This window comes from Podarcis filfolensis (genome assembly GCF_964270895.1).
Source record: "Podarcis filfolensis genome assembly, chromosome: 5".
Taxonomy (NCBI): domain Eukaryota; kingdom Metazoa; phylum Chordata; class Lepidosauria; order Squamata; family Lacertidae; genus Podarcis; species Podarcis filfolensis.
This window is the reverse complement of record NC_139608.1, coordinates 12,700,619-12,717,484: the sequence shown is the minus strand read 5'-3', so window position 1 is coordinate 12,717,484 and position 16,866 is coordinate 12,700,619. Positions and strand designations below refer to the sequence as shown.

General features: G+C 45.0%; 1 protein-coding gene across 5 annotated transcripts in view; it reads left to right on the top strand.

The window, feature by feature from the left end:
* The window catches only part of NAALADL2 (N-acetylated alpha-linked acidic dipeptidase like 2), a 607,172-nt gene that overhangs the window by 83,513 nt on the left and 506,793 nt on the right, over nucleotides 1-16,866 (top strand). For 3 of the 5 annotated variants that reach the window (XM_083613238.1, XM_083613235.1, XM_083613234.1), the window contains exon 1: nucleotides 7,986-8,187. The exons of the other annotated variants lie outside the window; for them this stretch is intronic. In XM_083613238.1, the coding sequence (XP_083469364.1) occupies nucleotides 8,145-8,187 (43 nt within the window). In that variant the 5' untranslated portion in view covers nucleotides 7,986-8,144. Of the gene's footprint in view, nucleotides 1-7,985; nucleotides 8,188-16,866 lie in introns of those variants that run through there. 5 annotated transcript variants of the gene reach the window in all.

Below are 16,866 nucleotides of genomic sequence, written 5' to 3'. Positions count from 1 at the left end.
AAAATTAATTTGGATCCAAGAGTTAATTGTTTTTCAGTGATACTATCTTTAACACCAATCAAGTATTAATTGTGAAGCAAGCCATGTACAATTTTGTTGTCAGATGCAACTCCTTAGCTTATTAAGTCCTTCTCTGTGCAAAGGCAGAATGTGGTTAGATGTTGCGTTATATAGTCCACACACCCAAAAAATGACCTTAAGGTAACTGTCCTGCCTATGGCATGAAGAAGGGAAGGAGACAGTGGAGGAATAATTGACTACAGTTAGGAATGTATGGAACATGTTTATGAAACGACATGACTTTGAGCCTTTTTTCCTTGGAACATGCAGGATTAATTTAGTTGGCAAATCCTTTCTCCCCTCCACTAGTGGGCATTTTGGTGCAAAATCTCACCTTGGCATTACTATAAATACACCATGATACTTCTGTTCTGCCTTGACACCGCCTTTGTAGATTTATCTTTGCAGAGTTTCTGTAGCTGGTGCTTCTGTGGGCATTTGTGGCCTGCAAGGAACCAACACAAGAGCACGAAACCGATCTTTGATCCATGAGAATATCTTTGTAAGAGCAGAGACATTCTGCCACTGAATCTGGAAGTAATGTATAGCAATTATGCCCAGTAGCCATGAGGTTAAAAAAAGGGGAAAGGACCCCTGGATGGTTAAGTCCAGTCAAAGGCGACTATGGGGTTCTGGCACTCATCTCACTTTCAGGCCAAGAGAGCTGGCGTTTGTCCACAGACAGCTTTCCAGGACATGTGGCCAGCATGACTAAAATGCTTCTGGCGCAGCAGAACACCGTGATGGAAACCAGAGCACATGGAAATATCGTTTACCTTCCCACTACGTTGTTACCTATTTTATCCACTTGCACTGGCGTGCTTTCGAACTGCTAGGTTGGCAGGAAATGGGACTGAGCAACGGGAGCTCACCCTATCGCGGGGATTTGAACCGCCGAGCTTCTGATCGGCAAGCCCAAGAGGCTCAGTGGTTTAGACCACAGCGCCACCCGCATCCCTATAACCATGAATATGAGAATCAACAGGTAAAATTAAACTATGGAAACTAAAGGATATTTCAGTTGTAAGGTGTAGGACCAAAAGAACCAAAGGGTTGTATCCAAGCACAGAGTTCCATATGTGCAGTGGCATCTCCCCCTTCCTCTCCTCAAAATCTGCTCCAGAGGGTCCTCTGATCCTCTGGAACAGACATTGAGGGTGTGCAGGGGGCTGCAGAGGAAAAGAGGAGAAAGTTCTGTTGCATTAGCAGGTATCTGTTGCGCTAGTGGAACAGCAGCATTGGCTACGATCCAAAGGATTGTTTGCTTATCAGTTACATTTCCAGCACATCCTTCCTCTAAGCTGCAGTGCAAAATGGGATTTTTCTATTTGATCTTCACGCACACACATCCCTGTGCTGTGCATATTAAGCGATGAGACACTGTCAAGCGCAAGGAGCACAGGAGACTGTGAGCTGCTGTTGCGGTGGGGCCTTGGAGTCATACTTGTACCACTGGCATCGGTGTCGTTTACCTCGATGGGATTTTGAGGTGGGGGCAGTAGGATGGCACTGAGGTCAGGGCTGTGAGGGCACACTGGCATGGGTGATGGATTACAGAAGGACACAAGAGGACCCTGATGGATCACGTCAATGACCCATCTAGACCAGCACCCTGGAGATGCCGGATAAACATCAGGGAGATGTTTAGAGCTGCTTGACAGTGGAAAGGACTCCCTCGGAAGGTGGTGGACTCTCCTCCCTTGGAGGTTTATACGCAGAGGTTGGCTGGTCCCTTCCAACTCTATAATTCTATTATATTCATGCCCCGCATGGCTGCCAATGCATAGTCTGGCAACACAAGGAAATGGTTCCCACTGTAATAAGGTGTTGTGGGTGGGTGTTTTCTAGAGGTCTGCTGTGTTAGATTTGGGTGTGAGGGGTCTAGAATCAACATCCTACTCATCCCAAAGCTAACTGGGACATTTGGGGCTAGTCAAATCTTTCTCAGCCTCCTCCATATATCACTGGGATAAATGGGATCAGGCCCATAAACCGCTTTATGCATAGGGCAGTGTGAACAGTAGTTGAGGAACATCGACTCTATGATTCTGTGGTTCTCACAGTGGCCCATCAGATGCTTGTGGGAAGCCTGCAAGCCGGGCACAAGCTCAACAACACTGTGTCCACTGGCAATTCCCAGCAACTGGCATTCCAAGGCCTAGGTTAAAAAAAAGGGTAAAGGACCCCTGGACAGTTAATTCCAGTCAAAGGCAACTATGGGGTGCAATGCTCATTTCGCTTTCAGGCTGAGGAAGCCAGCATTTGCGTGGTCAGACCCAGAAACCCTTAAAGACCCAAACCCTTAAATAAATTCACACTTGACTCAAATTTTAATTTTGGTTTTTGGCAGAATTTAGGCCACAACTTCAGTGATTACAGAAAGTGACTGGTTGCATAGGCTCTGGTTCGACAAGTTCCCTGCCATGCAGGTAGCACTGACCCAGGGGCACCAGCCTAGGTCAGCTAACGGTGAACACCTGGATACGCGCAAAGCCGGGAACGGGCTATCTCCGCCACCCAAATGTCCCCCTGGACTCAGGCATGGGCACAGCCCCCTCTCAGGGGTTGACCAAACCACTGAGTCCCTGGATTCCTTTAATGGAATACCCTTCACATAGGGATGGCGAGAGCGTTCTGCCATCCCTATCACCTGAACCAGAGCCTATCCGCAACCTTACAAGTTGTGATGATTTGCTACGTGGCAGGCGAAACCCAAATGGCATCAGCCAATCAGCCAAGTGGGGAAAATTCCTGCCGTGCCCCTGTCCCAATGACAGACAACACATGACGGCATAGCAAGGTCAAGCACAACAAGCCCTAAAAGCAGGGAGAGGTGGGCGGGTGTTCTGAATGCACGCACCGAAAGAGGAAGCTCTGGGTCACATGCATGGGCATGAATAGGTCCCTTGAACCGTTTGGACTGCGTCCCATTGGCCAGATTGCACCCAGCTTCGAGGGAGCTACCAATCGGGTATTGTGGCTGACCAGTCGTACCCACCCACAACACAGGGTGTCAGTTGTCCAGGTCTCACTGCAATACGTGCCCTCTTTAAGGGAGGACCCAATTTGTCCACAGACAGCTTTCTGGGTCATGCATCCAGCATGACTAAACCACTTCTGGCGCAACGGGTCACTGTGACGGAAACCAATGGCACAGGGAAATGCCATTTACCTTCCCGCCACAGCGGTACCTATTTATCTGCTTGCACTGACATGCTTTTAAACTGCTAGGTTGGCAGGAGCTGGGACCGAGCAAGAGGAGCTCACCCCATCACAGGGACTCAAACCGCCGACCTTCTGATCAGTAAGCCCAAGAGGCTCAGTGGTTTAGACCACAGCACCACCCGCTTTTACTGCCTCTGACAGAAGGTGGAACATAGATTGTCTCTATCAGTGCACTCGCACAACCCTGACATCACCATCACTCTGCCCTGTTCAGGGAAGCAGATGCACTGCTTGTGTCTGGAGGGCTGCCCTGTACTTCTGCACAGGAAGCTCAGCCCACCTAGCTCAAAATTGTCTGCAGGGACTGGCAGTGGTTCTGCAGAGTTTCAGAACCCTACGCAGAGATTCATGGTTGAGTGGGGATCCCCGTCCCAAGTTCGGCTCCGTACCATCAGAGCTAGTCTGCCTCCCAGAGCAGAATAATAACCGAGGCACCTTGCTGTACTGTAGAGCCGCCGTATGAGTCCTAGCTTCTCCCCATTATTCACAGTAAACCAATATGACAGAAACGAGCTATTCTCTCTTGTTCGAACCTGCTCAGGTGTGGTCTGTACTGGCTGTGTCAGATGAAAGATTAAATTCTATCTTGAAATCAGATCCCGACGCAAAGAATTTGTCTCTCGGAACTATGAAGTGGCTGCTATGTAAAAAAAGAAGAAGAAGAAAAAGAAAAAGTAAAAAGGCTGCTACCTAGACTGTGGGAAACACGCAAGGGAGATTGAGAGGGCATTTCCCACAGTGGGTTCACCTGTGAAGGGGGCAAAATGGCCATGGAAATATCTGCGGCAAACTGATACCAGGTTTAATCCACCCCACCCCGCCCCAAATAAGCAGCGTGTGAAATCCAGCCATAATCCAGCACTTCCAAGTTCTATTACAGTTAGTTTTCAGGGCAGAGGGATTTCAGCATCTGGTTAACTCTCACGCTGATTTGGGGGTGAGTTGGGGGGGCATTAAAAAAATAATACTTTTCCCCCCAGGTAAGCCACCACCTGACTCTTTGTTTCACTTTGAAATATTTCAATTACTTTACAAAATTAAGAAAAGTTTAGCAAGGGGAAAAAAGTTTATGTGATGGTTGTTGTTGTCTGCCTTGTCTGTAAATCACACTGGGACTTTGAGTTTTGTGGGAAACGATGTATAACGATGTATAACGATGTATAACTTGAATGAACCTAACCTAAACCTTAGGGACGTGGGTGGCGCTGTGGGTTAAACCACAGAGCCTAGGACTTGCCGATCAGAAGGTCAGCGGTTCGAATCCCTGCGATGGGGTGAGCTCCCGTTGCTCGGTCTCTGCTCCTGCCAACCTAGCAGTTCAAAAGCACGTCAAAGTGCAAGTAGATAAATAGGTACCACTCCGGTGGGCAGGTAAACAGTGTTTCCGTGCGCTGCTCTGGTTCGCCATGCTGGCTCATGCTGGCCACATGACCCGGAAGCTGTACACCTGCTCCCTTGTCCAATAAAGCGAGATGAGCACCGGAACCCCAGAGTCGGCCATGACTGGACCTAATGGTCAGGGGTCTCTTTACCTTTACCTTTAACCTAAACCTTGTTTATGGTAATTAGCTGCGCTTCTCTAGGGAATGCTTATTTGCTGGATTTACAGCTTTATGGTGGATTTGCTGGATTTACAGGTTGTTGGACATGATTGGGTCCGTCCGTCCCCAGAGATGCTTTGATTCGGGTGAGGGACCTGGTGTGTCATAGTTGGTATAATGCCATGTTGAGGGGGACAGGCTGAGGTGCCATGCTCCTCTCAGCTTCAAAGTTTGCTGGGTAACAACATTTATCGCCCGTCAGTCTAATCTACTAGTTACAGAATAGCAGTCAGAGTAAAAGATAGGGGGGAGGAATGTGAATGTTACCTTGAGAGCCTTCAGGAAAGGTGGGAAATAGTGTACTAAACAAACAAACAAAATTCCCTTTTCTGCAGTGGGCTCAAAATGATATAAATGTGTTTGTGCATGTGCATGCGTGAAAAACAGGAATGTCACTGCATCAAGAATGTCTGCGTAAGATCTTCATTTTTAAGTAAAGTGACCTCCTAGACTAATACAGAGATGGAATCCTAATTACTTTCTAGGTTCTGGTCTTCTCTAAATTCCAGTTCTTTGCATATGTATATATATATATATATATATATATATATATATATATATATATGATTAAAATCCATGCTTTTGGGTAAAATACATTTAGAAATGCATACATTTCAACAACAAAAACACATATTGAAATTCTTATTTTGGGATTGATTTGAAAATAAATTCTCATATTAATGCAGATTAGTTAATTATTGATTAATGCAGAAGATGGGAACACATTTTTAAAAATATGATTTGTCAATGAGTGCATGCAAAATTGACCCAGATTGTCAATAGCTGGATCCATGCCTCCTGTAGACAACTCGGGGAGAAAGAGGAATGTCCCCATTCTCCTGTCTCAGTGGAGATTCATCAAAGCATGGAAAACCATTCTGCAAATAAAAACAAACAAACCCTAGAATAGTCTTGCTTCTTCCTTCACAGCATATAAGGGCATGATAGCACTCAGCCTTCTTAATTAGATGACATTTTACAGAGTGCTCTAAATGGGAACAAATGACTATTGGCACACAATTCCGTGTTGTATTTTACTACGTGTATTAGTTTAATATGCAGGGTATTTGCACAATAAGGTTGTAACTCTGTTTGCATTGCTCCAGTTGATAGCTCTGTAAACGCCAGAATAAAATAAATCGTAAGGTTTCATTTCTTCCTATTTTTTTTGTTGTTGTTGAAAAAAATATATCCAATTGTTCATTACCAATTTACTGCAGAATTACATTTCAACATGCTTTCTATTCCTTCAATGTATGTGGGGAGGGAGAAAGTAAATATTTCCTCAGACAACAAACTCATGGCTCAGATAAGATTATCTTTGCAATTCTGCCCTTGGGCTGAAAGGAGAAGGGTAGAAGAACATTTCCCCCCATTCTTTGTTCAGTTTTGCAATCCTTGCTTTCCTCTAATACTAAGAGTCAAAAAACTCTCGTAACCAGTGCTGGCCCCACCTTTAGGCAGTTTGTGGCAACTACCTCAGGTGGCAGATGCTGGAAAGTGGGCAGCACTTGAAGGCCACTGCTGTGTGTACCACATGAGCTGCCCTGCATCTCCCCAGTGGGGCAGCAGTAAACTACTAGGACATTTGAAAAAGCTAAGCAGGGTCTGGTATGGTTTCAAATTGGATGGGGGACTGTGTGTTGAGATGACTCTCGAGGGCCCTTCCAACTCACAGTTGCCTCATCTTAACCTCTCAGGGCAGGAAGCATTATATATATGGCCCTGCTTGCAGGTGAAGTACAGAACTTACAATGCAATCCTTAACAATGTCTTCTCAGAAGTAAAGCTTATTGAATTCACTGGGGCTATAGCTTGTTTAGCTTATACGTAAATCCGGCACTGACTGTAGTTATGCTGCACAAACCAAGTTCTGCTTGCGCAACAGGGCTTGTTTAGTATTATTCTCATAGAAGAATGGTTTCGGTTGCAATCCTAAGCCCACTTATCTGGGAGTAAGCTTTGGGCCCCACTCTTTTGGGGGCCCCAAAACATTTTGAAGGAAAACAACAACAACTGGATGTACATTCCCAAAATATAAGATAAAAAACAAATAAAACCTACATACAGCAACAGTGTTTTGTGTTGTGTAGGCTCCTATGATGTAAGTCATGCCCCCTGCCTGCTAGCCTGCTCCCTAAAATATCACTGGTTTGCTCATTTCTATATATAGGATGCCTACACTCTGCATGTGCAAATGGCTTTAGGTCCATAATTAGGTCCATAAATTACCATATAGCATATATTCAACACAAAAAACAGTGACAATTTGTTATTGACAAAAGACAGCTGGACGTATAAAGGGCCCCATTACCTTCAGTAGCCTAGGGCTTCATCAAACCTAAATCCAGCCCTGGCTACAACCTCTTCATTCTGTTTTATGTCGTTCTGTGTGCTCCGTCTTTCCTTAGCATCCACACATGTGCTTTTACACCCATGTACATCTAGAGGCAAGATGAATCTGCCCCGTGAGAGGTTTTGCTTCTAGAGGAGGGTTCTGAAACCAGAAGCATGACAAGTTGCAAAAAGTCAGTTCAAAAAGGCATACCACAAATCTTTACTGAATTATCAGGGAGAGTTGCCAGAAAAAAGTTGGCCTTCTCCTTGCAGACAGAGACAGCTGGAGATGTGCTTTTAAAGCACGATCATATCATGCAGTTCAGGTTGGAATGTGGTTAAGGTTGGGCCTTTTTAAACTTTCCTAAGAACCTTTCCCTATTTCTATGGACTTTTTTTGGCCCTCCCAGTGAACCCAGATATTAGCTAACTGACATTACTTGCTGCTCTCCCCAAATCCCCACCTCTCCTGCAATCAGGTGCAAAAAAAATAAACAGACACTAGGAATCCCAAGCCTTCAGTGTTGTGACTAGTCACATTAGCTGCTAACAATGTACATAGCTCAAGCAGCATTCTGTTCTGCCTAGAAGTGAAAGTAACAGAGGAGTGATTAAAAAGAGAGAGTGAATAAGAGAGTCCAAAGTTAGACAGCTGCCGTGTTGTCCGAAGCACATGGTAATTCAGCAGAGGAGATCAAAGGATGTGATGTCACTTTATAGAGAACAGAGAAACAGGTCAGGCGAGCCCAGGTAACTCGGGAAGGCAGGTTGCTAATTATTCCCAGAAGAAAGTAAGGTGTACGGTTACATTGCTACAGTAGGAAGTCAGGAGGTCAAACTTCCCCAGTCACCGACTCAGCTGGGCACTGCCTGGTTTCTCGGCAAAGATCCTGCTGTTTTCTTCCCCACAATCCTTAGAACATGGGAGAGAAAGAAAAGAGCTTCGCAAATCCCCCCTTGCAAGGTAAGTGCGTGCAAGCGGTGAGATCACCTTTGTTGTCTGCGAGGAACAGGGATTAGGTTTGAGGCGGTTAATGTTTAGCTCTTGGAAGCTACAGGCAGCTGCTGTCTGTCATCCCTGGTGGAGCTTTGCGTATGCACGTGGATGTGTTCTCTGGGAAAGAGGGGAAAACCCGGTCCGTTCCTGCGATCCTTTTATGTTCTCTTTTTCTTGGAAATGCCTCCTCGATTCCGAGGAGTTGTGCTGAGTTGGACTGTGTTTTTAAAAGGACTGGGAAACATGCCATTCTTGGATGAAAGTCAGCATTTAGCTTCCGGTTCCTTGTGGTTGTTGCAGGTTATATTTTGCAGTTTGCAGTTTCCTTGAGTTGGAGGACTGTCTTCATTTTGCAATGAGGAAAAAGTTAACTTGAGGACATGGCGTATCAAAATCCAGGAAAATATACGCACTTGCAAATTTACTGGTGTTCCTATCAACGGAAGAACTAATTTGACTTGTAACAGTTATTTTGCAGAGCCAGCTAGACCAGTCCTAAGCATGTTTACTTAGTTGCAGTCCCTGTTAAAATTCAATAGGACCTGCTTACCGGCAAATAGGCTTTTGCATGTTGCTGTACAACATATGTTTATCAAACTTGGTGGTGACATATGAAACAATGGCTTATCTTCATGACAGATGATTCTGGATAGGTGTGTACATAGCCAACTGTATGGTAATCCCTGGTGAATACAAATTCTTCCTTGGCAACCAGGCAAACTTTGCACTCATTGCTGTACTTCTATCCGCCCCCCCCCATTCCTCTTTTTTGGCCCCCAAATAACTAAGATCCATACCTGTGGGCAGGTAAGCAAATGGGCCAGTAATGTGTCTGGGGAAGCTGTTTCGTAACAAAGCTTTGCTGAATGCCATCTGAATGGGCCAGGGTGGTGGTGGTGGAAGTCAAAGTGGGGAAACTCTCTAGCCCCATTTTATTATTGTTGTATTTTTTAAAAAATAAAAGAGCACAAATTTCGTTTTAAAAATGCTTCTCACTCAGGTGTGACTATACCCGCAGAGCAAAGCAATAAGGCCGGTTAGGTGATATGGCTGCTGAGATGGCTCCCTCTTTTTAGTGTCTCCTTTAGGAAGACCCAGCCACTTCAAGATGGAGGCACAGCTAAGGAAGCTGTGGGGCACATTAAGTAAAAAAATGTCTCAGAATTCCTTAAACCAGGAAAGCTGAGATAGCATACAGAATTTGTTCAGGGCGAAACAAATAGGCAAGGTTTGTGACTTGGCTAGGCCAAGGGCCAAGTAAGAGCCAAGATGGCAGCTCTAGCAGATGGCTCCAGATGATGATGATGATAAAAATAATTTATTTCCACCCCACCCATCTGGCTGGGTTTCCCCAGCAACTTTGGGTGGCTTTCAACAGAACATTAAAAACAGAATAAAACTTCAAACATTAAAAACTGCTCTAAACAGGGCTGCCTTCAGATGTCTTCTAAAAGTCGAATAGTTGTTTATTTCCTTGACATCTGATGGGAGGGAGTTGCACAGGGCGGACAACACTACCGAGAAGAGAGATCTGCTGAACCACTTGGTGTGAAGATTAGCAGAGGGGGCCTGCTTGGTAGTTCTACCATCCATCTTCATAAATTTTTGGGGGGGTGGGCTGGGAGAGGTTATTATCTGTGGTGGTTGCTAAGCTGTGGAACTGTCTCTTACAGAGGTGCACCTGGGACCCTCGTTGCATGGTATATGCCTTTGACACCTGATATATATTGTGGGACACGGGTGGTGCTGTGGTCTAAACCACAGAGCCTAGGGCTTGCCGATCGGAAGGTTGGTGGTTCGAATCCCCGTGATGGGGTGAGCTCCTGTTTTTCGGTCCCTGCTCCTGCCAACCAAGCCGTTCAAAAGCACATCAAAGTGCAAGTAGATAAATAGGTACCACTCTGGCGAGAAGGTAAACAGTGTTTCCGTGCACTGCTCAGCTCCCTTGGCCAGTAAAGCGAGATGAGCGCCACAACCCCAGAGTCATTCGCGACTGGACTTAACTGTCAGGGGTGCTTTGCCTTTACTTTAAACAGCATTCCTGTGTGCTGCTCTGGTTTCGCCAGAAGCGGCTTAGTCATGCTGGCCACATGACCCAGAAAAACTGTCTGCGGAAAAACGTCGGCTTCCTCAGCCAGTAAAGTGAGATGAGCGCCGCAACCCCAGAGTCATTCGTGGTTGGACTTAACTGTCAGGGGTCCTTTGCCTTTTTTATATATGTTTTGGAACTTAGCCTGTCCTCTTGATTGTAATCTGTATTTTCAAATTGACGTAACCTGCCCTGGGACCTTATGGTGAAGGGTGGGTAAGAAATAAATAATAAAATAGCATTTGCATGCAAAATTATTAAAGAAAAAAAGTGGGTAGAGGGAGGGGAAGGAGAGGAAAAAAACAACAAGAAGAGAACAACCAGCTCACAGCAACACTCTAAACATCAGTGCAGTATTACTGTTTTGCACATACTGATGGATGCATGCCATCCAAATGTTTTACTAGGTATCCAAGTGAAGCTGGTGTTTATAAAAGGTGCATTCAAATGTAGCAAGAGTGTTAAGATCTGCAGACCATTTCAAAATAGATGGTGGGTATTTATCCTTCCAGGTTCAAAGTATTTTATCAGCCTTAAGGGCTCACAAAATCAATTTTTTGTTGCTGTGTTGTTAATTCTCACACCATGGGAATATGATTTAAAAGCACGCAACACACAGACATCTGTGAATATCAAAGATTTCACCAGTGCAAAATGGAAATGGACAAGAAGTTGAGAACAACACAAAACACGCTTGGATGCACCTCCAGCATCTATCTGAATTAGATAATGTCTTCCTAAGGAGATGTTGCGTTGAGTCCATTATACTCAGATTATCAATATTTGAAACTTCAATCTCTGTTTTAAATCTGATGATGATGATGATAAAAGCATTTTTGCAAAGCATTTCCCCTAATATAATGCATTTTTACACATTACTTTCACACACACACACACACACACACACACACATATGTGACACTTTGCCTTAATACACTCATTTTTGAATGCATTTTTGAGTTGGCGTACTGCATCACACATTTCAGAGAGGTGTGAATCTTAAAAGACAGCCACACATCACTTTGCATATTGGTTTGGGAAATGGGAACTGAACCATCCCCCTTCTCTAGTGTTCACTCGCTGCAGATGTGTTTATCCAGGGACCTGGTAACGTAACTTTAGAGGGAGACTTCTGCCTTTTTGGTTTTTTGCTCGCCTTATCTCTCCACCACCTTGAGCAAGCATTTCAGATTGTGATGGTGAAATATGCAGATGCTCATTTTCATGTGGATTAACGTGAAGCCTAAAGCAAGCAGGGTGTGGTTTTTGGAACAGGTAGAAAGTAAACACCAAATAATAGGCCTTTTGATGGCTGCTTGTTTTAAATTGGCACATAATTCAAAGACTTTATGTATCTGAGGAAGTTTGAGGTAATTTCGTGTATTTATATCCTGTCTTTCTCCCATCATGAAGTCTAAAGGCACTGGTAAGGCACATTTAGACATTGTGGAAACTCAGACCTGTTTAGCTTCAGACAGCTTCCGATGCCTTCAGATCACACCCCAGGACTTAATATACATATTAGGGTGTGGAACCAAATTTCCACACATATTCATTGTCTCTATTTTCCTGGGATGTGGTTGTTGTTGTAGTAAATAAATTAATAAAAAAACAGCTGGTAGTTAAAATCCATTCAGAAGTACAATAGAATTAAGAATGTGTAGAGTGCATATGGCATTCTTCACCTGATTATTTGACGGCACATGATGCAATGCACAGAGTGGGCTGTGGGACCCCACCACAATATTGGTCCTAACTCCAGCATCACACACTTCTTTGGTAACTCAGCGGTCAGTGTGACATTTGAAAGGAAAGCCATTGAGTTTTATCCAGTGCTGCCATTCCTCTTTTGCTTGTGCAACAGAACACCCGTCTCGTCTCTCCCATGCAGTCCCTGCCCCCCCCCCTGAAAATCTGCATCCAGGGTTGGTCCTCCCACTGGGCAGAATGAGGTGGCATTCTCAGGTGCCAGATAGATGCCTGAGAAGAAAGCTGTGTGTGCCACACGGGCTGCCGTGCACCCTTAAGCGAGTGTGCTGCCATCAGTGGAGGACGCCTTCCCATTGCCACTGTTAAGTAAGATTCAAATGCTAGTCTGTTGGCTATCATGCATAGAAAGTGATGCACGTCTGGGGATGGAAGGCTAGCCTGTCAACTTCAGTTTCTCATTTATCCAGTCTTGAATTCAGTTCACCCCATTTCTGCAGCAGTTGAAATTGTGAAAATTCACCAGCCTTTTAGTGCAAACGTCTCCTAATGAAAACACTTTTGTATGCAGTTTTGTATGCATACCCCCCCCCCCTTTTGCTACTTTAATGTTTTCTTATGCAACTTTCACTGGTATATTGATTTTTATGCATATTCCCCATAATACACACTTTTTAAAAAAAAAAAAGGAAAAAAGGCTTGGAGAACTGCATCACAAAATTTGGGTAAGTGTAGATTTCAGTTCTCATATTATTTCAGAATGTGTGAATTTGAGAGGTTTGCTTTTATAAATGCAAACAGAATTGATTCCCCCCTGATTGCAGTGCTGGCAGTGAGGCAATGCCATGTCCATCAACTCAGGCCGCACCAAAGCCGGCTTGAAGACACCCCTGCCCATCTACTGCCAACTGCATGTTTCATGCCCTTCAGAAATAGATGGCAAGAGTTTTCTCATCCGCTTCAGAGCAGCTGTAAAGCCTCTGCTTAGCATATGCATTTGCATTGTCAAAAACTTTTTAATTGGATGCAACGACAGATGCACAAAGCGCTCGGCGAAGAGGGGTGGCATGTCGCCGTGGTGCCACTACGACTGAAACAAACACAGTCTAATTGACAAATCATACTGCAACCTGCAAATATTGATTTTACGGTGCGTGGGGTGGGGGGAGAGCTAAAGCACAGCAAGGTTAACTGTTTTGCCCAGAGTGGTATACCGTGTCAGCTGTGAAGCACTAGAAATAGAACCGAGAGCTCCAGCTTTCCGTCCCTGTGCTCCTGCACTCACTTGGTGTTAGGAGCCTTTCCAACATTCACAGGTGTGCCGGCCTGATTGTCTCTTAGCATAGCATGCCTGCTAATGCAGCGTGAGCTGAAGGTAGCACCATCCCAGTGCAGTGAGAAGGGAAAGAGTGAAATTAATGGATTTGGGGTCCTAGTTGAAAAACAAACCCAACAAATTTAGGGTGCAGAGTTAATCATTATGGGGAGGTGTATAGCTTTGAGCAGGCATGGCCAAACTTGGCCCTCCAGATGTTTTGGGACTACAGTTCCCATAATCCCTGACCACTGGTCCTGTTAGCTCGGGATGATGGGAGTTGTAGTCCCTAAACATCTGGAGGGCCAAGTTTGGCGATGCCTGGCTTAGAGGGAGAACATCTGCATTGCAAGCAGAAGGTCCTAGGTTTAATCCTCAGCATCACCAGGTAGGGATGGGAGAGATTATTGTCTGAACCCCTGGAGAGCTACTGCCTGTCAGTGTAGACAGTACTGAACTAATGATGATGATGATGATAAATTTATTTATACCCCACCCATCTGGCTGGGTTTCCCCAGTCACTCTGGACGGCTCCCAACAGAACATTAAAAACATGGTAAAAGATCAAACATTAAAAACTTCCCTAAAAAGTGCTGCTTTCAGATGTCTTTTAAAAGTCAGATAGTTGTTTATTTCCTTGACATCTGATGGGAAGGCATTCCACAGGGCAGATGCCACTACCGAGAAGGCCCTCTGCCTGGTTCCCTGTAACCTCAATTCTCACAGTGAGGGAACTGCCAGAAGGCCTTTGGAGCTGGACCTCCGTGTCTGGGCTGAACAATGGGGGTGGAAATGCTTCTTCAGGTATACTGGGCCGAGGCCATTTAGGGCTTTAAAGGTCAGCACCAACACTCTGAGTTGTGCTCAGAAATGTACTGGGAGCCAATGTCGGTCTTTCAGGACCAGTGTTATATGGTCTCGGCGTCCACTCCCAGTCACCAGTCTAGCTGCCACATTCTTGATTAAGTTGTAGTTTCCGGGCTACCTTCAAAGGTAGCCCCACGCAGAGCTCATTGCAGTAGTCCAAGCAGGAGATAACCAGAGCATGAACCATTCTGGTGAGACAGTAGGGTCTTAACCGGCGTACCAGATGGAGCTGGTAGCTGCCGTGGACACAGAATTGACCTGCACCTCCATAGACAGCTGTGAGTCCAAAATGACTCCCAGGCTGCACACCTAGTCCTTCAGGGGCACAGTTACCCCATTCAGGATGAGGGAGTCCTTCACACCTGCCCGCCTCCTGTTCCCCCAGAACAGTACTTCTGTCTTGTCAAGATTCAACCTCAATCTGTTAGCCGCCATCCATCCTCCAACCGCCTAGATGGACCAATGGTCTGGCTGGATATAAGGCAGATTTCTATGTTCCTATGTCTACTCAGAAGTAAGAATTGGTGTCCTAGGCTGAAACAGTCTTGCACTAGGAATTCTGCACCAGTTGAAGTTTCCAAACTGTTTTCAGAGGCAGCCCTATGTATAATGCATTGCAGTGATCTAATGCATTGCAGTGATTACCAGAGTATAGACGACAAAGGTGATGCTATCGCTGTCCAGATAGGGGCACAGCTGGGCCACCAGCAGAAGTTGATAGAAGGCAGTCCATGCCACTGAGGCCACCTGACAGTGATGGATCGTGAAGTACCCCCAAGCTGTGTACCTGTTCCTTCAAGAGCAGGCAACCTACCATCCTAGGAATCCCAGGTGATCTAGGAAACCACCCACTAACAGTACCTCAGTCTTATCTGGATCTAAGTTAGGGAGCAAGCCTTAATGCTGGCACAAAGTACAACAGATTCAAATCCAGGAGGGAGGCTACTGTTGGTGGAACCAGCCCAAGCCTGGTACACTTGGAATTGGATTCATTCCACCCTTTATCCTGGTCTAAGTTCTGCTGGGTTTCCAGGTCATGTGATGGAGCATCCAGTGTAAGTTTCTCCCTCTGCTCAGTCCCTCCCATGCCACACTCCCAGAATGCCTCTTTTGGGGAACTTATACCAGCTTCAGCTGAACCAGTAAGGGATGATGGGGGTTACTCCCGTACAGCCCCAGATGAGTCAGAGATCCATCCTCCCTCATCCAGGTGGATCTTGTGCTTGGATTGTCCCCTTGGTTATGTCCATTAACTTCAATGAGTCTACTCAGAGTAAGACTAGCATTGAGTACCACCCCATATTTATGGGTGCTGCCTTATACCAGGGATAGCTGAGGAATTCGATCTTTGCTAAGTCTGATACAAACTAACCTGATCTACACCTCCTGTTCACATCAGAACATAGTTATCCTTTGGAGTTTATAATTCTCCAAATTGTGAGGGCGATTCTCTCTTTAAAAAAAGAATGCATCAAAATGAGTGTTAAAATATGTTTTGAGATGTGTTGTTTTACGAGAAAATGCATTCAAAATGTGCATTTAAATGCTAGTTAGGTGTACATTTCCATGCAGTTTTTTTTAATGCAGGTTGATGCCAAACAGGGAGGAAGGGGTGTTCTACATGTAAAGCATATTCTTTGCTAGTGAGCTATCGTCTGTCTACACCTGTGTTATGCTTATTCCCAGCTGTGCTGCCTGAAATCCTTTTTAAACTGGGAGATACCTTTTAGCTATGGACCCTCTAGGAGTTTAAATGGATTAACTCTCTACACTCCCCAGCCTCGGGTATAGTGCTACTAATACCTGATTAAACAAGCCATCATCCTCTCCCCTGCATTGCAATGAGGAAAGCTCCCATTGGTGCATAGCTGTCGACGTTTCCCTTTTTTAAAGGGAAATTCCCTTATTCCGAATAGGATTCCTCGCAAGAAAAGAGAAAAGCTGACAGCTATGCATTGGTGTAAATAGTAACTCTCCCCTTCGCCACAAGGTTAAGTACAAACATGAACGAGATGTTCCTCACACCAAATAATAATAAAATAATAATAATAATTTATTATTTATACCCCGCCCATCTGGCTGTGTTTCCCCATCCTCTCTGGGCGGCTCCCAGGTTAAAAACAGAATAAAATATCAAACATTAAAAACTTCCCTTCAGATGTCTTCTAAAAGTCAGATGGTTGTTTATTTCCTTGACATCTGATGGGAGGGCATTCCACAGGGCGGGCGCCACTACTGAAAAGGCCATCTGCACACACAGTTGCTAATGAAACATTTAGCATATGCCTAATTGTCTTTTTAAAACAAGTGGATTATTTCTTTATCATAAAAGAGTACTGGATCAGGCCAATGGCCCACCTAGTCCAGCACCCTGTCCTCACAGACCCCTAGCAAAAATACACACACACACAGACACACACACACACTGACTAACTAACCAGTGAAACCATGATCTTTAATACTGGCCACTGCTGGGTGGATTGTGCCATAATGGAATGGATAAACAGACCAGTTTCCTAGCCATAGTTTCTTAGCGACTTTCTCAATAAAGTTGGCTAGACACTCCCTCCCCAAATGCAAGCAAACATAGCTTAGGGGGAAATGGTTGCTGCTGCCCAAGTGGCTCATGTTCTATCAGTTTTCAGGAATCTGTTGATACCTTCAACCT